The sequence below is a fragment of the Opisthorchis viverrini genome, assembly GCF_000715545.1.
Source record: "Opisthorchis viverrini unplaced genomic scaffold opera_v5_91, whole genome shotgun sequence".
NCBI lineage: Eukaryota > Metazoa > Platyhelminthes > Trematoda > Opisthorchiida > Opisthorchiidae > Opisthorchis > Opisthorchis viverrini.
The window spans coordinates 1,405,938-1,432,980 of NW_008751746.1; the positions used below are offsets into that span (position 1 = coordinate 1,405,938).

Genomic DNA, 27,043 nt, shown 5'->3' on the forward strand with positions numbered 1-27,043 from the left:
AAATACTAACGCTAGTTTGAGTACACAATAATAAAGATGGATGGAACAGACTCCTTTAGGATTGTTCTCTTTAAAATAGTTCGTCGTTGGTCCAGGTCAGCTAATAAACAATAGTCCAATCTTGATTTTCCAGGAGTCTTCTTCTCGACAGTCCTCGCTTAAAGATTCCGAAGATAGTCTAAGATGTTGTGACACCAGGGTTAGCAAATGAATCTGGCTAATGTCCGCTGTAAGCGCGAGCAAAATCAGGACAGAGAAGCATCTTTGTATCGCGTGAAATTGAACAAATGCTCGTTTTTGTAGTTTCTCGTGTTCAAACAAAAAACTGCTGTGCAACTGACAAAATATGTTATGTAATAATGAAAGCAAAATAAAAATTCACAGCAACACTTGCGAGGCGATTGTTTGCATGAAAATAACTGCAGTCTTGAGCTTCAGATTACACCCTCGTGTAATGTGGGTTCATTGGGCCACACATGTGTCTTTCAGAGTTCTTGAGGAGGCGGAGGTACATGAGACTGTAGCCTGTCTTGCAAAACGCAGAAAGGAAGAGGATATCGCTTTGGGTGCTCAGTAGTTACACAGTGGAACTGAATTTTCGAAAGCTATGACGTGTCCCTGATGAACTGAAGGAATCAAGAAATAGGGTCAAGAGTACCAGTCCAAACTTCTAAGCCGCATTTAGGCATCCCGGGTTCTTAGCTATGCTGGGGGGTGATCCCACAATACTTTTCCACTAGGGGTATTATTGCTTCAGCGAACAATGAAATTTGGTGTGCTGCGTAAATACGGAAGCAGATGAGGATATTTTTTCATTTAAGCACATATACAACAAAATGCAACATTCAACCGCAAAAATTTTTACTCCGCTTGTACAGGTTTTGCAGCTGAAAGCATTGTGCGGATAATAGGCATCATCGATTTTATTACCGTGGGCTCATAAATGCGGAGCGGTACTCCAAAATGAAGCAGGAGGGAGTCACCACAACTAAATCAACGGCGGCGCACCAAGCTAACCGATATACACATCCAATGACCTCTCCGGAAATATTGTTTTAATGTAGCACTCAAAAAGTTCATGAATCGCCATTTCAAGGCCCGCATGTGACGCACTTTCAAGTTTCGCGACTAGGATGTCCATGCAAGAGTTCTCGGACAATCTGTCGACCCTGTCGTATGTATCCCGGCGCCGTATACCACTTTGGCTTTATGACCCAAAGAATAAGGCGATTCTTGGCAGAACTGCCTGTAGTTGGGGTACGCGACTGAGTTTATTAAAGATTAGTTGTATACAGCGCTGTGCATTTTGTTTTATGTTGTCTATTACCTTTGCTTGGCTGGATTCTTCATGGGAATGATGATGGTATTTCTGCATACGCAAGTACCCGATGATGAACCAGCTCGGTCTGGGATGCATAGTATTTTGCAGTTGCAACCTGGTATGTCTTTTGCTATCGTGAGTTTCAACATCTAGGCGTTGGATTTCGTCCAATGGTCGATGTGCAGAAGTCACTCATCAAATTCGCAAGGACGGACCCGCAAAGCTTCCTAGTTTATACTGAAAATATTGACGCTTTCCTGGAAACGTACCGTGTAGTAAACGCCAAACCTGAAAATCAATTTGCCAACTGTACGGATGGGGTAAAAAGCCCCGACGAGCCAGAAAAGGTCTGCAAGTTTCCTTTAGAGCAACTTGGAGTTTGTAATGCCGAAGAAAAGTATGGATATCCCGAAGGCAAACCCTGTGTTATTCTGAAACTTAACAAGGTGAGCCCCGTGCTTAGCTTTCAACCATCAAAATTTGTCAGCTGAAATGTTTCTACTGGTGATAAGGTTCTTGTTAAGTTTCAGCGAACAGATATACCCCAATCGACTTTACTGGTGCTTAGACCCTCAATACACTACATGGATGCTACACTACACGGATACATTGATTGCATTCTGTGTCGCTCAGAATACCAAATTGTTAATGTGACCGCGAAATTTTTGGAAATATTAGAACACGCAACGAATCAAATGGCAAAATAACGTGCTCCGCTGTCTCAGCAATGTCTTTAAGCAAACCTTGATCTTTTTTCCGCGCGTCCATGTTGCTTGATACGACTCTATTGGAGCGACGTCTCTTGCACTGAGTGCATTTCTAGACTTCCACTCACATTTTGAGTGTTGTTCTAAACTTTCAGACTGCGACCAGTTCTACACCAAAAGGTATGAATCGGTCTTTATTTCTCTACTACATACGTCGCTTCCGTACCTCAATTTCTACGGTAGCAACTGGAACAGGGTAGCTTCCGATAGCCATTGAAAGGTGACGCATTTTAACACAGGCATTGTATACTTTTGTCTGGCCGTATAGCACTATGGCCCAGCAGCTATAAGAAACAATGAATCGCCTGCTCTTTGACGGCAGATAAATATGCTCAGTGTATCCTGGCACCCGACGGCAAAAATAATGGTTCGTAACAGTCGTCTTAGCGTGTCCGTTAATCTAATTTAATAAGCATATCCATCCCGGTTTTTTTTCGAAACACCTCTTCTGACTACTAGTTTTATTCGGCTGTTCGTTGAAGGGAAAATTATTATTGCTCACAGATGTAGGGTCGCATAGACCCTTGAAACAAAGATCTTACATCACTGAACTTCTTTTTGAGACAGAATAAACCGAATTAACCGACAATCAACGCTGCTGGCTTATCTGCAAACTCCAGCGAGCGTTTAATCTGTCCACTCACTGCGGATTCCTAAACAAACTGTCCCCCTTCATGTTCTGGAGGTCTTTTTCAAACGACAAAAACAGATACTACTAGGAGCTCTACTGTCTTTATCAGCAAGCCTGTACTGATTGCATCTAGGACCAATATTTTTCAGGGATTATTGTCGTTACGGACAGCAGCTCCAGTGGAAAACGCCCCGGTCCATCTATCATAAAAGCTTGTTTTCATATTAGGATAAAGCACTGAGTTGCATATAATACAGAATAGTTCGATAGTAATCCGTCATAAACACTAGTGCTTTTAGCGCAAAGCATTTACATAACCTTACTGGATGTAGGCAGGCTATGAGAACGCCAAAGACGTTGGCTGGCGAACCGGACACATAAACCTCATTCTGTAAGATGAACAGCGTTAAACACCTCCGGATGATTGTTTAATTTTTGTCACAGATTCCGTTGTTGCAGTATAATCTGACTGCCCTGCACCATCTTGTAAATGGCTCGAAAATCGGTCTTTTTTGGACGACAAAGTGGTGCTACATGTGACTGACCCACCTGACTGACCAGTCTGCGTGGTTTATGCATTCCAAATTGGCTGCCCGCCAATTGCTTACTTCCAGAGTATGACGTTGCTACTCTATTGATGTTTGTCCTCTCTAGCTAATTTTATGAGGCTCATTATTCAAGACTCGGGAGCTTTTCGGAATCTCCGCACAGCAATGCCACTTCTCTAAATCACAATATGTACTACAGCTGATTGCACACGACTTTAGACTTGAAATCATTGGATAATCTCCATGCATCTTGGATCCTTGGCTTATGGACTTTATAGAGATCTTACTGGATCAACACTATGACTTTTAAAACTTCCTGCAAAAGACCCGCCGAGGCTCCTTGTGCTAGGTCAAGGCATGTTGTGGGCGTAGAACGCACACCAGAAAGTTGAGAACCAGTTAGCTCCTCCACAATGCCTACGCTCTCCTTTTCTCGAAGCAAAGCCAATGTTGGCTGCATTTAACGAGTCATCATGAACCTTGTCGTTAACTTTCTACCAAAGGTTTTAAGCCCCATCGGCTCACAACTGATTTTCCAGCGTTGGTGCACTAAGAGGTTCGGTTCAGTTCAGTTTCTATGCTAAAAACCGTGTACCAGTAGTGCATTGGTTTTAGATGCTGTATTTTTGTTCACCGAAACTTGGTAGAGCATGGAAGATACGACCAAGCTTCAGAGACGATAGCGTGCTCACTTAGTTCGAAAACTGGGTGGCTACACATTGAAGGCGATATCTTTGATACATCAGCATCACTGACTGCACGGTTGGGTTACATCTACCAACGTCATTAACCAATAGCCTCATTTGGGTCGATAACTGCCGCCTTCCTGAATGGGGATCCAACGACACAACTTACCAATGGTTAATGTTAGCATATTTTGCTGCCCGGTCGTACACTGTCCACCTCTTGGTCGCTTACATTCATCACAAGGTTTGGCAAAAAGAGTCAGACGCAGAAGCATGCGCATTACATCTCCTAACTAACCTATGGAGCATGACTAATTCATCTATTTGCTAGACTTTCTTCTTCCTGAAACTATCTGGCGTACCTCAGCATTACTAATCCGACATTTTCACCAGACCCAACTAATATCTTGCAGATATTGATGATCAAAAACTGACATATTTCTATGTCCTCTGCGCGTAGAGACAATGTTTATGATCCATGAAGCAATGTGAGAATTTGGCGCTCTTCAAGAACTTACTTCAAGTAGAGATCTCTTCTCAACCAGGGCGAAATTCAGCTTGGTTCTCGTGAACTTGTCTCTCCCGGCAATCAATTAGCCTACACAATAATGCCAGGAAGCAACTTGGTACCAAGGCTACCAGTCTGGTGCAATGATGTTCTACGCATAACTTTCTTATGTCCTACTTGAAGCCCGCTCTATTCCACTGGTATTCTATTTTTGTTCCAATTCTTCTGCAGTGTGATCGTCAGACTGTTCATCAGGCTTTCACGGGGTGCAGATCATTCGGACCGTGTGCCCTGTTGAGTTGAATGAGGATATCTCACGCTGTATTTCTGTTGTTGGCGGTGGTCTGGCGTCAATGTTTAATTCATATCCGTAGGTTACCTCCAGCGGTTGTTGAAAAAGACTATCTGAACTGCTCCTTGGATTGTTCATTCCATCGCCTCAGACGACAATATTGCGAGTGAATTGCCACTACTTTGGGTACGCATATCGTCTCACTGACATCTGCTTCTTTGTGGCCGGCTGATCGTGCCAAATGAAGCGTAGCGGAGCTGTTGTCTGCAGCAGAAACCTTCTACATCTCCTTAGCCTTCGAACTCCAGCAGCGTTTTGTCATTTGGTGTTATCCGGTGTTTGAGGGCTTTGCGTGCGCCATAACAGTCGCTAATTGCTGGTATGGTCCTTTTGGCAGCGATAATATCTGCTGATCTTGACGATATCCATTCTTCATTCAGTCGAGTCCGATGGCTTGGACAGTCGGTTCGGAAAAATGAGAGCATAGTTTCTTTAACTCGCGCCCAGTCACCCTCCAACCAGTCTTCATCATCCGCATGACTAAGCATTTAAGTAGCTTTGATTTGAACGCCGACTCCAAATCTACCATCACTTCATTTAAGCGCAAATCCCAAACCGTCGATAACGACCCATTGCGTCAGGAGCACCATATGTCCGAAATGTGGAACATTTAATCTCATCCCATGCAACTTAGAATGCACGACCGAGATGGGTCTTGTATGTTTGTTTCAGGGAGAAAACATACATCGACGAAGGGGGAAAGCAATGTCTAAGTAAGAGATACCTGTTGCTTATTTTTGCAGAGTACGGGCATTAAAGATGCAACATGGACCAGATCTTTTGAAGGTAGTGAGTAATCATTTTGGTTTGCATTTTTTGCCAATGGTTTGGACGCGGAACATTATCTAGGTGACTGGCAGACGGGTTGACTGCATTTCATTATTCGATGGGTGGGGAAGGAGTGGGGAAAGGCCTGTGAGCAAAGAGCTGTAAGTGCGAATGATACTTTCTGGTTTCCAATGCTTCAGAATGGGGTGTGGTTGAGATATTCCACCTCAGGCATGTGAATCGAAAGCCTGACACACAATCGAGCGGGAGGATACACGGTTTTCTTAGGGTACTCTGCCGTTTCACCAACCTTTGATTCGAAATTTCGAACCGCGATCCAGCTGCCTTTGCGGCTTGCCTGTTTTTTTTTCAGGTCCAATGATTAAACAGCCTGACCCACTTGGCTGCAGCGAACTGACCTGGTACGAAGCACGAAATAAGGCATTTCTGTCTCACTCCTAGTGCGGCCGCGCACGGCAGGTGCGTTCCGAGCAGCACCACACTTCGGTTGTAAAACTATTTCGACCGTATTGATAAATGAGCCAGCAGTCTGACATTTTCTAGCATATCCTTCCTTGGGGAAAGCAGAATCGCCGCTCCTATAAATATGGAGATGACCGAAACGCCTTACCACATTCACACCCCTATCGCGAAGGACAGTACGATTCTACCTCCAGACCGCCTTGTAATATGGTCTCTCGCAGTGTGGTGACTAGCTGTTCTGCGTGTAGCTTCTCACCGCTGGCCTTCCTGGTATAGTTTGTGAAACTGAGTTGTAGCCCGCAGGGTTTCTGCAGCATGATAATGTACACAATGAGCAGCTGCATTATTCCCGGTGGTCTGGCGAAAGATGGTAATTCTATCCGGATTGGGAAGGCCAGAGCAGCTTTTGTGAACCTACGTCACCTGTGGCGTAGGCGTGATATCAGATTCTCTGTCAATGGTCGGGTTTACAATGCTGCGGTGCGCTCCATATTACTATATGGATCAGAACCCTGGCCGCTGCGCGCCGAGGACGTCAAAAGACTTTCAGTGTTTGACCATCGATGTCTTCGGAGCATTGCCCGACTCTGGTGGGAACACCGGATCAGCAATGTGGAATTGTGTCAGTGGTATCCGGAAGAAATCACTCACCCTCGATAGATGAACGGATCACACTGCATAGGTTGCGCTGGCTTGGCTACGTGCTGCTTATGCCAGTTGACCGACTTCCTTGAACGGTTCTTTTCGCATAACCACATGAATGGTGAAAACGACCCAGATGTGGTCAAAGAATGATCTGGCAGTGGAGTATAAAAAATTATTGCCAGCAAACTTAACTGCGCTGGTCGCTGCCGTCTCCCTGGATGGGGACCGCGAGACGGGCCACATCAACGGCTAGAGACATTGTCAGACATGGCCCAGTCGCGCCCTCAATGGCGCTCGTGCACCCAAGCTATCGTCTTCAATGCCCAGCTCTCTTCCAGATCTCCCAGTTAACGGCCCACTGACAGTGTTGTATTTACGCACCAATTTTTCAGCTCCCGCCTCCAATGCGCAGCTACCTCCTTTACCTCCCCAACTCACCGAGAAACGAAACTGTATCAGCTGCAACCACTGCACAATAATTATGTGGTTCTTACAGCTGACAATGATGATGATGATGACCGTTCTATGTGAGAACAGAATAAGAGGGAAACGAGTTGAATATAGAGCTTTGTTGGACATCACTACGTGTACCCACAAGCTTGTAAGTACAGAAAGCCTATGATATTTGCACATTTTTACGGCATGCTTTGGCATGTCTAGGCTAACAGGCCGGTCAAAAAAATTAAGGACACCCTTGAAATCTAGGGATATGTCTTGAGTGCCTTTCTAATGACATCAAACGACTTTGAATAAACTTCTGCCTGCTGTTCTTGAATCATTTAATCAGTAGTGTTGTAGAGCAATAAACAGTAAATTACACTAACAGTTGCAAGAGCAATAATTGTGATGCCTCAGAAAATACCCCCTCCCGCAAATAACCATCATTTGCATTTCGGATCCCTTTGGTTTTTTCTGCGCAATAACAAAAGGACAGTAAAATAACTGCCGGGAGATTTCACCTACGTTTTCAAACGACGGGTGGTAGTTTTTAACCCAGAAGCCTGGTAACGGGTGAATGAATCTGTTTGCTTCTTATGCTGTCGAAGTGTCTTGGTTTGGGCTTGTGTTGCCTTCCAAAAGTCCACCTGGTTATCAGTAGGCAGTCAACCAAAACTACCATTTCAAGTGTTCTACTCATGAATTGGAACCCCCATATTCTTGTCACTAATTCGTTCACTTAACTACGGGCGTTTCTCCTGGACCAGTTAGGATAAATATAGCCGCACGACTTGGGCAAGTCTACGGCCTTATAAAATGTCCAATGCTTCATTTTATTTGGTTACACTTTACCGCAAGCAAAGCGCCCAGTATTACCCGTGTGGCAACAAGCACAGTTCACCACTAGCCTACATTTTGTGAAACAGCCTAAGAGAAGCTTCAGTTGACTATGTTAATGAGTCCATTTGTATGTTGGGCGCGTAAACTCACTGATAACCGGGCATGTACTCCGTTTGTATGCCTATTATTGAAGAAGAGAAGTATCAGGGACATGTTTGAAGCAACGGTCAGCCGCTGAAGCTTATGGCAGTCCATATTACGGACAACCGACGTTGGTACAATATACGGAGAGAGAAGACAGAAACAAGAAACACTGCAGAAATGTTCTACGTTTGTTACGTGGCTTTGTTAATTGATTTACCAACGCCCATCTTAATTGCTGAGCGTCCGAATATCTGTTTCTGAATGGATCTGCACAAATGCTATCCAGTACAAATACATACTCTAAAAGGACTTTGCAGAGAAGTTGCAACGAAAAGAGGTTTGGGGCACAGACTAAAGCCTCTTCCAAATAGGAGAGGATATTATGCGCCTACTAGTCTTACTGTTTCAACAATCATTTACAAAAATTATTAACGTATGAAGTTGGCAATCTTTGAAAGCTTTCTTGGTTTCATATAAGTCAAAGAAACTGATAAACTGCGACCACTATTAAACAGTGCTGTAGTGAACGGTCTGTTCAGAGCTAGGATGCAATAATGCCCACATGACATTCAGACACTGCCTTCTACTGATCAACTGAATGACAAGTTCTCTGAAAATTAGAGCTTTCTGACAACGTCCGCTTTTTTTTCGGCTATCAAGACCATGCATGTCCTCAATACTAACACAAAAGATCAAGAGTAGTGATTACTTTTTTCGCTACAGGACCTTCGGTTATTTATTCCGATATATATACTCTTGTAACATGAGCAAACGCGTATTAGGTAGTTGCAAGTACAGAAAACTTCGCATGTTTATTAGGGAGAAAAACCTTCAAAGGTGGATTCTCCACCTATTGTACAACACTTTGACTAACTCACACATATCAAGATCCTCCTGAGTAAAACTGGATAAATCTGTGGTTTAGAAGACAAACATTGCGACAACAAGTGAGCATGTACTTTTTGCCCGAGTCTAGCAGGAACACTAAAGCAGTCATACCAGGAGAATTAATTCGTTCGCGATAGATGAACTGATCACAATACATGGGTTGCATTGGCTTGGTCATGTGTCCCATATGCCAGCCAACCAACTTCCTCGAGAAGCCCTTTTGGAAAATACCTCGAGAAGTGGAAACGTGCCAGGGTAGATCAAACAATGACTTGGCAGCGAAGTTTTAGGGCCATTACCATCAGACTCAGATGCACTGGTCATTGCCTTCTCCCCGTATGTGGACCATGAGACGGCACAAACCCATGTTTAGAGACATTGTCAAACAGGACCCACTCACTTCCCCAGTGGCGCTCATGCATCCAAGCTGTTGCCTTCAACGCATATCTCCTATTTCGATACCCCCAATGAAGGGTCCATAGACACCCTTGTATTTACGCACCAATCCTAACAGCTACCGCCTCCAACGCGCAGCTATCTACACCACCTCCCCAAATCGTCGGCTAGCTGAACGATAGCAGCTATGACCATTGTACGGCAAGTATTCTGTTTTTACAGCTGATGATGGTCATATGTTTCGCCGCCCATAATACCAACTATATCGTTTAACATCGCCTCACGTGGTGTGGTCTTTGTTAAACATTTGGAATACTTCAAAGTTGGATTGTTGTGAATAGTTAAGTGTCCTTACAGTTGGTCTACTATTTTGGCCACGTGTGAATTATGTTTTCAAACATTGTGAACGAACTCACTGCTAGTATTATCTAAAACCCTAACAGGTCCCCCTTTGTGACGGAATTGAGAGGCAGACTTGCTGGCGTCAACTGTCCTCCCCCTAAACCACTCGGTACTCGCAGGCCTACAGACCATTTCATTGCGATCTACAGCTTGTGTACTTGAATCCTACGTATTGACCAAGCAGTGTGATGTTGACTGCGAAGCCACTTTGGATGGAGTGTTTGCTGTTTGTGTTCTGTTCGTCAGTGGTCATCACCACTTAGACTGGCGATGATCCCGATGACTCGTGAAACGTTCGTAACGCAGAGATAGATGTTGGTAGCTCCAATGCAAAGATCTAGAAACCATCCTGTGGTTTACTTTCAGGCTTCATTCTTTCGTTTCATAGGACTTCACAGATGTGTTGTATGTTGGGTTGTTGGTCCCTAGGAGTTGCCAGAGAGTGCAATTTTACCGATGCACTAGTACTCAATGTCATTTTTGAGTATTTCAAAAATGAAATGTGTTACTGGAATGTACTTGCCAACCTTTTGCGCATAGTAGTGATATCAGTTCATATCTACGTTTCCCTTACTAGCCTCAGTAAAGTAAGGACAATGGGTGTGGACTGATTGGGACAATTACCGCGATACTAGGAACTGAAGAATTTGTGAGAGGTGGTATGTGGAGGACGTATTAGTTGCGCAGGTGTCCTGCTCTCAAATCTGCCAAAAAACTCATCCACTATTTTTCGCTTTTTTTCAGATATATGGCTGGCTACCGAGTATAGAAAACGCCGATGTGGCACCAAACGCGTTGATTAACTGCACAGGCCAAGTGAGCATTCTTGAGTATTTGAGTCTCTTTTCCCGCCTCTACCACTTCTCTAACTTTTCTACCAAATTGAACTGATTATTGAAGTTGATTCATCGGTTTGTGAGGCTATTCATATTTGTCAGTGGTGGCGATATGGTTGTAGTATTCCATCCCGATTCCATTGGCTTTTTTTACCCCAGCTCCTCTTTATAGGGAGACGTGCGTGATAAACTTTATTCGCCATCATTGTAACCAGCCAGTTGAATTCAGCAAGAACCCAAATGATCCGATGCCATTGCTTTTCAGGAATAAAACACAAAAGCTTTTTGCTCCGCATGCTAATCACTTTAACCCTGTACCTAAATTTCACGAGGTATCAACCGAAAACCTTGTTGAAAGGTAACCTGATACCAGAAGGTAAACCAACACTAAGTGAATTAGCCCATTTAGATCCGATTTACAGATAGTACAAAATCAGTATCTCACTTTTATTTACTTTGTTCCTCTTTAGGTTTTATTAATCCAACTATGGACCTACCGATGAAATTTGTTGGTGACAAAATTGTGGTTACTCCAGTAGAAAAATTTCCTAAAAGGCAATGTACATGAGTCTACCGATTTCCAGATTTGTCATGATCATCATTATTATTGACAGTAACACACATGGGTATTTAAATGCCATACAGCCATGAGAGGAGAAAGTCGTAGTGAGTGGAATGAAAAGGGAAAACTAGGGAATTCGTGTAAAGGAGTCCTATGTTCTTAAAGAAAACTACCCAGAGTAAGGTGCCTAAATCTTTGGACACCTTTAAAATAAACACATCTGAGCATGACGTCGATGGAATTACACCATCAGCGGAATCTACCGATCGGCCTTTGTGAACCTCATCCGACATGAGCCCAGTGCACAACGACAGAAGAACTTTAGCTAAGCAGTTTGGAAAAGGAATTGCAACATGAGCACCACTAGGATCGGTTGCGTGCTATGCCCAACCGCCTGCAAGCGGGACCACGTGGGCTCTAGCCAGAAACGTGCGAAGATTCCACAGCACTCAGTTTTACAGTTGTGGGCTTTGAATTTTTGATCTAGCGTTGAGTTAAACTTTCACGTCTCAACTTCATTTCATAATATGTCGCACATGAATCCTCGATAATTTGAAAATTTTTGTGACAGATGGACCTCATCTGAGCCGGAGTGTGTCAATATATACCAGTCCCGGTAGTTGTGAATTCTGTCACCTTCATTGGTTGGATAAACCAGAAACACGCTTTGAAAAACTGCTCCGGCAAACTGTTTACATCAATGAATAATATTTTAGGTGAACAGTTCAGTCAAAAACTTTCGTTGTAATCTGGTTTTCTGAAACTCTCGTTGAATGAATTTTTGTTCTAAGCTGTCAGTTCTTCAGAGCGTGTGAAATTGGTCCTTTTGTGATTACAACAGTGTTAGCCCCATGAATATCCTATTAGAACTAACAAGTGGTAGACAAAGTTAGATTTCCATGTTTCTTATGAGGTCAACTATTACGAATTCGTTCAAAAATACATCGTAGTTGTGTGCGTTCAAATTTGCCTGCAGATTTCCCAGAACAAGGCAGACAAAGTGCTTATCATCATCATTTATTAGGGCACTGGGGGTCTGACCAGAAGCTCGAAGGTCCTAGGTCTTCTGAAGAGAGACCTGCGATTATACGTTCGGATTTCAGTTGCCTCTAGAATTGATAGCATTCTGTTCCTGATTAATCCAAAGGTATCCAATGGATGACAAGACTGGCATCTTCCTTTTGCAGGGTGATCGTTTTTGACCAGATGGTTCGCGACAGCGTGATGACCACTTTGGGGGGGGGGGTATGTTCACATATTTTTCTTGACAAACACTTATTTGTGCGGTCTGACCACGACCTTTGACACGACAGCGTGATGAGTACATTCGAGAGCTGGATTATGGTTATTTGACTTTCGGCTGAAACCTGATGGCAGGATGGAACTGAAACCGAAGCGTAAACTGATTTCCTTGTACGTACACTGAATAATACTTTTTGACCATCCGGCATTCAGTACTACTCTCAGCACTACTCTGCGAAGCGTCACGAACAAGCATTCGGTGAATCATATTATCCTACTTGGTACTGGGTTTGGTTCCCATTCTAGTGGCACAAAACTGTCAAAGTGATCGAACTATCTGTTTGCGTCAGCTTCGTATGTGTCCCGCGCTGAGCACTTCCGCCATGCTTTCTTAGGCTATCAACATCGAGGATATATAGCCGGTTCTTGCGTCCAGTTTCCGTAGCTAACTGGTTATCATTTGCTGTTCGTTTTACTTTAAAATGACCACCTCCTGATTTGAAGGTCTCTGTGACAAATAGGGAGAATGTCATAGTTCCGTGTACGTAGTCACACCTATGGCTGAATATCTGGGTGGCAAACCTGTTGAGCGGGTCCCGAGCGTAATCATGTACATACCGCCCACTGAGTGATCCATATCAATGACGATGATGATAGCTGTCAGCTCATTCACTGAGACCTAACGGAAAGCTTAAACCTGAACGTAATGCTTCAGTCCAACTAGTCAAATCGGTTACCCCCTACGAGTGGGACTAGCATGAATTTTGTTGATTGCGTGGTAAAGTCAAACACCGGGTAGATTAGCATTTGCTTCTAAAATTGATTTCGTTTGTTGCACAAGTCTACTGGTGGTCGAGTGTTTTGAATTACACTGTAGAGCTTCTGACCTAAAAGTTGCATGACCGCTGCCCCTCCCGTTTTCTGGGACTAACATACCTGGCTTTCTAGGATCCAACTACTTCTTTCTTAATGAATGGATTTCGACTCTATTATTTCTTCTTGAACATGCCCATTCTCAACCGATTTCATGGTACTCTTACCCTCGGAATGTGGAGTACCGTGAACGTTCCCATCCACCATTGACAGACACATTCTAAAGTAATAATACTGTACAATGACGGAAATTATGTTTTTTTTACGATCTGGTGCTGCGCATATGGGACATTTAGATCATCCAGTCTGTTTGATATGATTGTTTAGAGGCAGCCACCTTAATTGATTCTCTGCCACCATTCGGTTTTGCTGGCCACCGGAATCCAGTTCATTTGGAACACTACATTCCTGTCTGTCATTCTTGTGCTAGGTGTGATCCCAGTATCCATATTTCGGGTCTTCATCCACAATTTGCCACGTACTGATTGTTTCATCCAAAATCTCTCCATTTGCTTACTTCTGAAACTACAAACTAAACTCTTTTACCATTGAGCTAGTATTTTTCAGAAACTATCTTACCATACAAACATCAGATTTCCATTTGGAAACGCCACTTCTCTGATGGATAGAATCCCTTGTTTCCTACACATGAACACCGAAACAAGCGGCTTTTGCATAAACTATTTCGGTGGACAGTTTTCTAGCTAATCTCTGGATAGCGTATCAGAAAAATCACGGGTTCGTTTTATGGCAGTATGGATCACAGGATGCCTGGTGCCTTAACTAGCCAGGTGCTGAATCCCTCGAATGTAAACTGGACTCCATAACTTGCGTTTAAGGGTCAAGCATGTCCAATAAGTTTACCCGAACGTGCGAACATAAGAGATTCTTCCTGTCTGACTTGTTTATATTTTGGCTGCAGGGTCAAACCAGCATATCACATCCTGTGAAAGCACAAACGGGGGATGACAGTTTCTACCAGTACACTCATTTGTATATCAATTTGCTTTTGGCAGGAGACTCACCTAGAACCCAACCGAACCTCTCGTTTATGATGTTCTTAGGAAAGAGAGAACAACGTCCAATAATGATAAAAAGCACGGGAAAATTGTGGTGAAAGTGGAGGGAATTTATGGTAGAATGATTTATTTTTATAAATACTGTGCTGTTGAAACGGATGGAGACCAACAGCACACGTAAGAAAAATATCATTCCGTTCTTTTTTCTTAAGGAACAGATAAGAACAGTGCGGCAATCGTTTTTTCCTTCCCAGGTATTTGGCTGTCCAACTGACACGCACACAAGCAAGCACATCAACCCATTCAAAAACATATGGAGCATAGCCAGATGGTCTGGTTAAAGCTGTTCAGTACTGTGAATGATAAAGGACGTTTCACTGTGAATTCTCGAGTTATTTTACTTCTAATTCAGATGGACTTCGTAAGCTCCTCAGACTGTTTCATCATGTAGTAGGAGTTGGACACACCTCGGGTCGACGGTCAAAAGATAACTGACTCGGGTGAGTGGGGATGGATGCAATCAAGGGGAACCTGTGAATGACGTTTCGCAGACCTTTTCTACCTGAGTGGACGCAGAACAATACGTCCGAATTGTTGTACACCACAACTCGAGTGTGTGCGTTTCGCATTCGGAAAAAATGACTCATGTGGACATTTACAGAAGTGGCGTTTTTGGTCTGAATTTAGGTTAGTCGAGGTCGCTGTGCACAAAACAGTCGAGTGATAGTTAACTAACACACTGTGTCCGTAATTGCACTTAAATGAGTGAACCAGGCTACAAAACAGAAGTGGCCACCGTCTGGTTGCAGCACACATGTGGTCGGTCCCGAAAAAACAATCCACTATGTGTTCTGTCCTAATTATGACTCATTTGGTGTGCATGAGGTTACGCCAGGGTAGTAGGAAAGTTTTTAATTATGCGGAAAACAATACACATCTGCTATGTGACGATATGCATATTTTGTCCCACACATTCAAGTGTCGACCAGATATTTGACTAAAAAGAGCCAACCTATGGCCTGGTAATCATGCGGTCCTCCTGGAGGATCAATATTTAATTAGGACAAAACACCGCCCATTCACGAGCGGTCCGACCGTCGAAGTCAACGACTAGTTGGAACAACGTACACAATCCATACTTCGAACCATCTAAATCAAGAATCACGATATTGCCAGCTGGGCGGGAGGGTTTCCACCACATTCAATGTCGACCAGATATTTGACTAAAAAGAGCCAACCTATGGCCTGGTAATCATGCGGTCCTCCTGGAGGATCAATATTTAATTAGGACAAAACACCGCCCATTCACGAGCGGTCCGACCGTCGAAGTCAACGACTAGTTGGAACAACGTACACAATCCATACTTCGAACCATCTAAATCAAGAATCACGATATTGCCAGCTGGGCGGGAGGGTTTCCAGAACTTGCCTACTGAAAGGCTTTGAATCGTTGGGGACGAACACAAAAACTCGCTACTCTTCCGCGCCCAACGATAATATGCCGCCCAGGATTTTCTTGTTTTCAATCCGCTAGTAAGCTTCATACGGAAGGTCCGCGTTTCGAACCCGATTTCTACCTCTCGACTTCCCCTGTCTAGGCTTGGGCAACCTGGCAGTATCCCAGTACTCGTGCTTCCTTCTGGTGGCATTGCACCTAGACGCCAAAAGGTGTTACAGCTGAACGATTTTTTCTTGATACGGTGTTTTTTTTAGCAAAATGCAGCCACTGCGATGTTTTGATTTCAAAAATAATTCCATAAAATACTGCGACATTTTTTGTACTTGAATCTTATTGTTCTACTACCATTCTGGGTGAAAAGCTTTTGAAATCAACCCTTAATCTTTGTATTCGTAACACGCAATGGTCAGCCTGTGAAACATCTGACCTTAAAATTTTTTTTCCCGTCGAAATAAGACAGTGCAAATCACTCATGATGTAGTATGTGTTTAGAGATCACCACAGTTCCGCTTCTCTTGGACCGATTTTTGAATGATAACGCTTGTACATGACAGCTGTCTATCTGCAACAGCTATACTTCAAGACCAACGTCGAAATTGAGATCCGTCGTACCTATCTTTTCGGATCCCGATCTTTCAGTCTCCATTATCTCCGGATATGTGGAGCTTTCAAGCAACCCTTATGGAATCCAGAGGACGAGATGGCTCGAGTACTCAGGGCATGAATTTACTGACCGGAAGGTCCGCGGTTCGAACCCGACCTCTGCATTTTGACTTTACCTGTCTAGGCTTGGGTAACCTGGTAGTATCCCAGTCAGGCACCGGAAGGGTGCCACAGCTGAACAATTTTTCCATGAACCTTAGAGCAGTCTTTACGAAAAAGTTGGTTACAACCATAGGATTTGGTTTTTACAAGTAAGTAATGAACTTTATACCCTAACCCAACTTTTCGTAGGAGACAATGGCAAAAGGCCACGAGATAAATAATCCAGTCATTCTCTCCGGTTTCTTTTTAGGACAATTCTTTTTCTATTATTCATAAGCTTGAAGTAACTCTTTTCCCACGTGTCTCTTGTGATCCCTATCTCTCTCTCTCCTTTATCGATTTCTTCGCACGGTCATCTGTTACTAGCATTTCAATGGACTTGTGACCGTTAGGCCGTTTTTCTGTCGACCGTATATGGTATCCATAAACAGCACACGTGACCACACCCAAGGCAATCAACGTAGGAAACGAAAGAGTAACAAGTGGTACAGTCCGAAAAAACAGAATGGGAAAGAGCAATCATCTGATTTTACGTGTCCCGGTTAGTGGTCGCTGATGTTCACCTGCCCCACATTGGCAGCTTAGTTTACCGAGCTGCTTAGAAGCCGTTACTCCTCGCTTCAGAAGGCAACAATATGGATTAGGTGTGTTGAATAGGGTTTTTCAAAACTCGTGTAATCAGTTTTAGCGATAATGCAAAGCACCTCGCTCTCGGAACAACAAACCAACAGCTATTCTCCTCCGTCTGTTCTACACTGGCAACACCAATCCCTTCCTAACTTCAGCACCAATGGTAGGCTATGGACCACAGCAATGGTGACAAATAGCTTCCCTTTCGAAAAAAATATTGCATGAATCGTTTTTATGTGTTCTACTGCATTGTGCCTTGAACCAATGGTCATCAAACATCTGTCGATTATTGTTTGCTGAATCAGATGTGCTACGTGTATGTCTCACAGGCAACCTTTGACCTTGTATATAGCCTTCCGAAGCATACTGCAGGAACAGTGTACTATTCAGCCAGCTGATCCCGTCCTGCTGACCTGTTTGGAAATTCTCTTTATCGATGTCCGTTGCATGCTGTTTTCTAAGTAACAAGCATCTTCTGAGGGTGCGTTCCACTTGTCAGAGGTACGTCAATGGTTCAGATATATATGCGAAACTTAGACAACCATGGTCAAATGACCGATTCATTCCCTACCTGTCATGACAGCGGTGGTACTGGATACTGAATGTCTAACGCAACATCATCATCATCGAGAGCATGATACCAGTGTTCAACACCGATGCTTCAATGCCGTACAACCATCATTTATTTTAAAGCCTTATTGTAAAGAAAAGAATAAAGGTGGATTGGGAATGGATTTGGCGCTAGCTTACCACAGTCATTCCGACGTGCCTACACCTCCAGGCATTCACTCAGGCAATCTGCCACTGATACCGGTTGGCAGCCATATCTTGTAGTGTTTTCAACCAGGCGTAATGAGGACCACGCCTGAAAGGTGAGTAGCACCGACAGCACCCAAGCGTTTTGTGATCTTTATACTCCTCTACCAAGTCAAGGGTTGGCCACCTCTGTGCTTACGCCACTCTGAATTTCTAACAACAAAACTGAAGTTACTTGTTTTCTATGGGCAGTGGTGAAAACCCTGTCGTGTATCAAATACCAGATCATCACCACTGCATCCTCAAGTTTTTATTTCACACAGCACTCATCATCAAAGTCAGCAAATATACCTAACAAATCCGTCTACAAGTTTGAACGAGCAGAAAATGTTTTTTCCTGGTCTGGGTGTATCAACTTGGGATTCACACAGTGTAACCAGAATATTCTGCCCATTTTCAAAATAAAATTCCGCCCTTATCCACTGCGGATTGGGAACGCCACCACGTCCTGCAAGGGAATGGGTCTGTAACAAACCGAAATCAATGTTCACACAAATTGTGGATGTTCAGGCTCCCGTAAACTGTAACCAGCCGCTTTGACAGTACTGACAAGTTCTCAGATGAGCAACCGATTGCCATACAAGACAGTATGAATTTCTAGCGCCTTCTCGGTCATTTCATTATCTTGGCCTCGTCGGAATTGACCAAATTACTAAGATCTCAGCGAGGTTGGCTGAGGGCATAAGTCCTATGAACGCAAAAGCATTCTTATAAAGTCCCTCACCCTTTGTTTTCCTTTTTCTTCTTGCTGCGCATTACTCTACATTTAACCAACAGTCCAAAGCGCAACATCTTTTAGCACTTAAATTCCAAATACTACAATACTACATTACAAGTAGATGCTACGGAATTTCAAATTGAAACAGTTAGCTAACTTCAAAGCAGATTGGCAATCTTTACTGAAACTGGTCACGTATCATAGTACTGATAACAGACCGATGGTTTGTTGATCGGTTCCTATCAATTTATCCGACCAGTATAAGATGGCATAAGCGAGATGCAACAATCTTGGTTTTTTCTAGTTTAACTGAACGTAGCCTGTAGCTAGGTTATTGTGCCACTGTCAGGCCAAGGATAGAAATCAAAACCTAACTGGAAGGACGATTGGTCGGCTGAAGCCATTTTTGTCCGACCTAGAACTGAGTGCAAAGTGGCTTTTGCATAATACACTTGGAAAGTAGCTATGCCAGAGCTATTCTTGCGTCGTTCAAACTCAGCCTTAGTGACGGTACGGTTTAGTTAGACGGAAAATGTGGTTGCGCAAAATTTGATCTATAACTTAACCCTCCTGCTATTTGGGTTAGTCGGGATCCGGTTCGGGTGGCCTTAATATGATCCAATGATATTTGGTTCGCGTTAAAGTTTATTTATCCTCCAAATGTGCAGCTGAACCCGTACAACAAAGCTGAACGATTTGGTTATCTAACGATAGAATCCGACTTTTTTAAGGGCTTTAAATTCCAAGTTTCTCTATTTCTTGGATTCAAGTGATAACTGTGTTAAACTAGCCCAAAACGAAGTCACCACACCATTTATTACTTAGTTAAAGTTTCATTTTGTCGTTTCATGAAGACAATAGGCCTACATTTATCAGAAACGTACTGGGGGTTAGATTTCGATTGGTTGGACTTCATGAATGTATGCTAGGTAGTGGAAAAGGTGGTTAATTCTATTAAAATGGTCTCCATAAGTTTTCTGGGTAAGCTGTAGAGTCCTTGATTGTCTTGTGCTTCGCGATACTATTTCGGTTCCTCGCGGAAATCTATAGGACAGATGGAAATTTGGCTGGTTATTACGAGGTTTGATACCACTGACGAAGTCTTCTCGAATGACGACGAAACATCTGCAATTACTAAGCTAGGTGGACAGATCAACAGCCACCTGATCGACTACCAATAGGTGCACCCGAGCTATCGTTAGTCCAACACATTGCCAAACTGTGCTTTTCGATTAACTTTAGATCGGTATGGTTTTATTTAACTCGCCCATCGAGTGCATGACTTAACTTATCCCACTTTGTTTCAGAACCCTGCAGATGTGGAGAACCTTGGAGAATTGCGTTATTTCCCGGAAGCTTCCGTAAACGGCAAAACGTAGTGAGTATCTTGTATTTTCGTGGTCCCCGGTCAACAAACACTTCGAGAAGATTAAGAGTTGTTCACTTCTTTGAGAGTGGTACTGTGTTCAAGTCCGGCAAACATAATTTGACAACTACACTCACCTACAAACCATGGGTATTCCGGAGAGGCACACTTGGGTCACAGCTGAATCTGTCGTTTGCGATGTTATTCTTCAGTTGAATATGCTGCACCAAAACCCTTCATGTTTCTGTTGATGCGATATTCGAGTATCCTAATACATTGTTTGGATGTAACACGCCACTCACAGGTTTGCCGACAACTCTTCGGCAGGCCCCGACCGGTTCCACCTTCTTGTAGGAGGGCATCATAAGCAGGGGATTCAGCTGGGTTCTGGGTGAGTCTCCCGTCAAAACTAATTTCGTTTTCAAATGAGTGTGTTAGTCGAAATCAGTCTAATGTGGGTGCAAGTAGAACATGAGGTTGACGGAAACTCGAGACTGAGCCTACCTGATTGGCCCCAAGAGGGTGAAACCGGCCATGGGTTTCCGAAGACTGTTCAGAGGCCTTATGGGTAGTGCATTACGTCGTCTATACGTTGATCGAGTTCTCCGTTGAATTCCGCGTTGACCGCACGCTATTGCTAGCTTTCGGGTGGCAAACGGCGGAATGTGTACAGTGCACGCCGCTGTGCCACTGTCATTCCGTGAAAAGCTCTACTTCCTGAAGCATCATCAAAGTGTTATGCACGCCCAACCAACTTCGCAGTGATGCTCTCCTGCAATTAACCGATAATCTTCGCAACTCACCTGACCGAATACCTTTGGGCGGACTTCCATTAAATTTTTCCACGAGTATTTTGTAGCCCAAATTACGGACGTTGGGGTAGTTATGAATGTTCCCGATGCACACGTTGTATTCGTAGTTGATGAATGGCCGATGTATTTCTAGAATGCATTTGTAAGTTTGGCAAGTGACGTCATCGGAGTCATGTTCGCTAAGAATGGGCCAGCTAACAATCGGGCATGCATGTGAATTCTTCAAAACCCGTCGACTGAAAAGTCCTCAGTAGTGTGAAAAAACTCGATGGAAAAACATCTGAGTACGTTACGTGTTTCGACAGCAAGCACCTTTTAAATCAACGGCTTGCTGTTTGAACCAATCACTCATGGGTTTCTGATGGTAGACATAATGGATTTTTGGTTCTAATCGCCCTTATCAACCAGTCGACGTGAATCCAGTGAGATGTGACCTTAAATTGTCTATCCATTGTGTGAAACAGCCGTAATTTTTCTTACAGTTTCGCTACCACTCTAGGTACGACCGTCATTTTTGGCCGATTTGCGAAATGCAAGAAGCCTAATTATAAATAAATAGATCGTTTAGCCGTATTACTCTCGGTGGCTAGCTGCCATGCCGACGGAAAGAGGCACGAGGGCTGAGATGCTGCCAGGTCGCCCAAGCGTATATAAGAGCAGTCGAGATGCTCTAGTTGGGTTCGAAACACGAACCTTCCGGTCCGTAGGCTGGCGCCATTACCATTGAGCTATCTGGAGGTTGAAAAGCTTTTTTCATATCATAGGTTCAAAAATGTAGTGGTCAGAGTGGATGTTTATGGGTACTATTACTGTTGCGCATTAGGTTCTCCATTTTTCAACACCAGAATAGCGTACTTTGTCCACCTCATGAGATCAGCCTCAGAATTCCACGTGCTTTGTTGGTTTACAGTGGTTAGTCTACCATCAGGAAGAAAAAAATTGGCTCTGAACCTTTTTTTGTAGTTTTAGAAAAATGGCCTGTTGACCCAACCACTGTGCTGTTTTTTGTTCCACTTTTATTACAACCAAATTCCAATTGTGTCCACGTCATATCAAATTGCACCTCCCATTGCCATGCACACCAATGAATATACATTTTGTCCTGCGTCTTGTAAGCATGTCGTGAAATTCCAATCCGTGCACGAAATTATTCGACTATTCTGCTGAGTGACCAGAATTGTTCGTTCCTATGTGGAGTTCACATTTTTTTCGAATATAACTTCACTTGCGATTAAAAAATGGACGAAATGTTTTCCCAGGCAGTCCGTTGTACAGCCCCATATATCGCTTTCTACTCCCAACTGGAGGCTGAGATCTTCAAAGTGGCTGGATTCTAGTGCTTCCTGTGAGAATCGCAAAGGCCAGCGCCAGCACGAAATCCAGCATTGCCAAATTGACGATAACGGTGAAGGCACGAAACACAACTGAGCAAATACTAGGACGTCAAGACCTAAGGAATTTACGCATTCTTACATTTTCCTACCTTCCAATTGTCATGATAATCATTTGTCAGTTTATAACTACAGTGAAGAATCTAGACCTCCAGTTTTACTTACCATATGAGAAATACTATTCTTAGATCCTTTGTACTGTGTATAATATGGCGGAAAACCCGGGATTTCATTGAGAATGACACACTGTGAACGAAAGTGGCCCTTTTGATAAAGTCAACCGACATGGGGTCATTCGAGCTAGAACTCGACAGCAAAGAGTAATTGTCAGCTATAATTGAACTTCTGAGGATAAAATACGCCTCAGAGACGGTATGGGACCCACAAATAAATCCACCACTTGAACAGTGGATCAATACCAGTTCACGTGGACGACGTCTGTACTTTTGAAGTACTGATGGTTATATATACTGCCCAAGGACCAGGGGACTCCGCACGCCCGCAGCCGAAGAACGATTTCCCGTCCGATAGGTTTTGTATTTGCATCCCCGCCAAACCAATCCGTCATCCTGGGCTGATACGATCTAACTACCCATCACGAGTTTTGGTCCATCATACCACTGACCAGTGCTCAAAAGATTCGGTATCGCGAACAACTTTGACGGGACCTTTCCCAAAGGGTGCACTCGAATGCATCCACAATACCTCCAACTGAACAGTAAAATGAAGGCGGCTGTACTTTTTGTAATCGAATTTAAAATTCGAAATCTCGTCAAGTAGATTGATGACGAATTTCTATCCATTATGGAACTTTGCATTGGACGCGTTCGCCCCGCTACCGGACGAAAATCTGCCCTATGAAGATTATATGAACTCAACAATGAGGTCGTCGCCAGTTGACGGACGAGTGCTGTAGAGGTATCCAGCACTTGATCGAAGTGAAAAGTATCCCAGTATATTCTGTTTTAGAGGACCTCTTGATCCGGAGAAGGATGCAAGAATTGGCATGACGCACGCGGCATCGATTCGCGATCTCAGTCGACCCATTGAGAAACAGGTTTTCAAGAAATTATGCAAGATGACACTGGTTACACACAAAAAGAGTTATTTCCTCAGCCTAAGCCATTCGGATCAAGCGTTCCACGTCCGTGAGGATTACTATAGATCCACAAGGTTAGTGTCTCAGTGGTACCCGTTTTCCGCAGGCCGGCTTAACAGTACCATAGCTGACTACCCGTTGTACACTCTGTTAGGGTGTCCCATTTCCTAATAGCGTAAATTCTCAAGCAAATTTCACTAGGTTCCGAGTCAGTGTGCTCTCTAGTTGTCAACTCTTTGCCATACCGTGTACTATTGAACTTTGTTACTTCTCAAAGCACTTTTGTTGGTATGTATCCGAATTCGCTCAAAGAACCAATCCCCCTATACACGGAGAACGTCCTATCCGAATTTGATAATGGCATACAGATGAGTAACTGAAATACGATGAACAGACTCTAATAACTCGTTAGCTGGTGTTCTTCCGATAGCCTACAGCCCATCTTTACAGGTATTGCTCTGCTGATGTGTCAGCGGATCCCGATACTCCGACTAAACAGAGGGTGGCTTGGTAATTCCAGATATTTTTGAGAGAGGCGGAAAATCTGTGTACCGCGCGCCAACCTGGCAGAACAGCGCACGCTATTCACAAGTTGTGCACCCAGCTGGTTGAGAATGCAGTTCGGTGAACACCCTATGCAGTAACGCAAGGAATATTTCGTGCGATAAAACCCTCTACAGCCAACGAGTACATGAAGCTCAAAAATTGCCATTACTGTCGGACCGGACAGAAAAACAACTCACTATCTAGATTAATCTTTCTCTGAGCGGCCCGCAGCAGAGGAGCCTGTCTAAACCAAGTCAACCGGTGTGAAGGATGATGGACACAATCATTCCTAGGCACAAGTCTACTACACTACGGATCAAAGACCCACAGTGTCCAAACTCCTATGCGGATAGTTGCAGTCTCCAGTCCCCTTAAATATTTGTGAGATGGTGAGAGGCAGAAAGAACCGGACAGCTGTACACTGCTTTCAGGATTTTCAGCATAATGACTTAAATTATAAAATACACCACCATAGAAAATGAGCGGAATAGGGTGTTCTCTTTGAATTAGTGTCCAAATAACCACTTTGCTTCCCCATTTTACGGTTAAGAACGTCATATCACGTAGGCAAGAATGTTATGATGTGAGCAACTGAGACGGCGTAATGCAATAACAAAGCAATCGAGAGAACGTCACGAACTATTTCATAATTTATCTGCGTCGGTATTGTCTGTGGGAGCAGATACTGGTAAACCTTGTTATCTGAGTGTAATGATTTCGTGTTATTCCCCTTTTTGATTGTCTTCCTGAACCTCCAAACATATATCGCTTGAATTCCAATGTTTATTTTTCCTCCATCTCTCCAGCGGCTACTTTGACAGCATTTACTTCCCGTTCATTGGACAACCTGGCTATTTGGGTCCGCTTGTTGCGGTCAAATTCGAAAACGTCAGGCGAAATGTGGCCATCTTGGTCGAATGCAAACTGCGCAACTTGAACAATGCCCTCGACACGCAACTCGCATTTGAAATCATGGTAAACTAGATTTTAAAGCGCACTGCGACGAGATTAGGCAACGTCCAGCTCTCCACATTCTCCATGAGTATGTACACGCGCGTGCTATACCGTATGATTTCCGTTCTCACCCTTAGCGCCCATTGTTTTCTCCCTTTCCATCAACTTAAGAACAGAGCACACACACAAAAGCACACCCCTAGCACATGAATATCTCGCTATCTTTCAGAGCTGTACAAACATTCATACTAACCCACACGCAACTTAATATGATTGACTTAGTCTTCGACTGTTTCTAGTCCTTCGCTGATCTTTTATCGTTGTTTCCCGGCTACCTCTATCTCGGGACTCAAACGCCTGCTGTTCGACCTGTTTTATGCCCGTACTTCTCTTTACACTGCATTTAGTCTTTTCACAAGCTCAACGCTCCTAGTCCAAACTAGTACAAGACTCGTTGTTTGATAAAAAGGAGCTAGTGGTAATGTAGTAGCAGTATAAGTCTAATCCAAGAAACTGTTCTTGTCTTCTCTTTACCCTTCTGGGCGCAGTGTACCAATCACTCGCAAATTTGGTAAGCAATCAACACACCATATACAACGGTCGATAGATAACGACTCCACCAGATAGAGATATGGCTCCACACAGAAGCAACTAGCCCGGGAAGTTTATAACTACACCCGCGTTGAGGGCACGACATTGTACCAATGAAGTAGAAGTTTTCCTTGCAGTGATCTTCACTAGGTCATGGGAGAGGAGCTATACCTTGGCTATAAACGATTCTCAGCATAGTCCATGTAATGTGTAATGTATTTAATGTAATCTTCAGTACTAACTGGTGGATCTGGAAGTCGCCAATCCATACTTCTTGCTCAGTACCCTATCCATGAATCTGTCAGCAGTGCTTTGGAATATCGACTTACTGGTTTTCGGCTCGTTCGCCGGGTTCATCATTTAGCTTGCGAACATTTCCTCATAGTTCGATGGGAAATGTCAATGTGCCCACAGAGGAACTAGTAACGCTCCTCTGGTGGTTATGAAAGGCCTGCAAACCAAAGGCCAAATTCGCCAAGGGGATGAACAAATAACGACCAAATACCTGTAATGTATGCTGACGGTATTCCTCAATTTTCGTTGCCTTTATCTTTGAACGTATTACCTCGTCTTCGGTAGCGAAGCACCGGTGTTGAACGCTGATGTTATACTGTCGCCAATGATAACCTTGTATTCCAGTAGTTCGTAGAATGTATCCCGACCCAGTACAGAGTACAAAGAAACCGCTTATTTTACTTACGGTAGGATACTTCTTTGTTTCTCGTTCTTGATGGGGATGTTATCCGGTTGTACCTTCCCTCATAAAATTTAGTCACTTACTGAATTAGTGAAAACTTTTGGCCTGTTTGTATGAGAAAATGGACCTCTCAAAAGACTACTTCCACAAGCGGTCATTGTGGCTGGTACATGGAACAGCAGTGTGCCAACACAAGGTTTATTTGTAAAGCGGGCTACAAAAAGAGAAATGATAATGCAAATCTGAAGAAGCTTACGGACAGTTTGGACCATCGGTAAAAGAAACACCTCCGTTTTCCTCCTAAGTAGAACACATCGAGCTAATACTTCACGCTGTGGGTCTGTGACATTTGGCTTCGGATCAATACGTTTGAGACCATTCTCTCGTCCAAATTTAAGAACCAAAAGGCAAGTGCTGTGTATTTGCCCGCCAACATAACGGATAACTGGGGTTCTCAAAACAATGTCTTACTCCATACGGCCCCTAGCCATTCATCACGATCATCGACAGCATAACATCAGAGTTCAATACTGGTGCTTCGCAGCCGTATAATTCATGGTTGTACGTGAGCTGGAATACTGCTAGGGCGCCCACACCTGGACAGGAGCACAATTAGGGTTCTCAACCAAAGCCTTCGACTCAAGAGCCTGACTGCAAGGTAGCGGTGTCTGGGGAGGAATGCAGGCGCATTATCATTTTCACAATACACGTTCCAACCCCCAACCTAGAAGGCCAGGAGACTGTGTTCATCAGACCTCTGACCAACTTGGTATGAGAGATTGCGTCTTACCTCAGAATAGATCACTGGGTCGCGCAGGTGCACAAACCGCCAAACCACGGTAAGGTCCAG

General features: G+C 43.7%; 1 protein-coding gene across 1 annotated transcript; it reads left to right on the forward strand.

Moving 5' to 3' along the window:
* Positions 1–1,133: 1,133 nt before the first annotated feature.
* On the forward strand, positions 1,134–25,415 carry T265_05042 (hypothetical protein; the record flags this gene model as incomplete). Its single annotated transcript, XM_009169942.1, has 6 exons — positions 1,134–1,257; positions 1,296–1,439; positions 1,475–1,767; positions 10,562–10,633; positions 20,045–20,115; positions 24,758–25,415. The coding sequence occupies 6 exons, from the start codon at positions 1,134–1,136 to the stop codon at positions 24,933–24,935; spliced, it is 882 nt and encodes a 293-aa protein (XP_009168206.1).
* Positions 25,416–27,043: the final 1,628 nt, after the last annotated feature.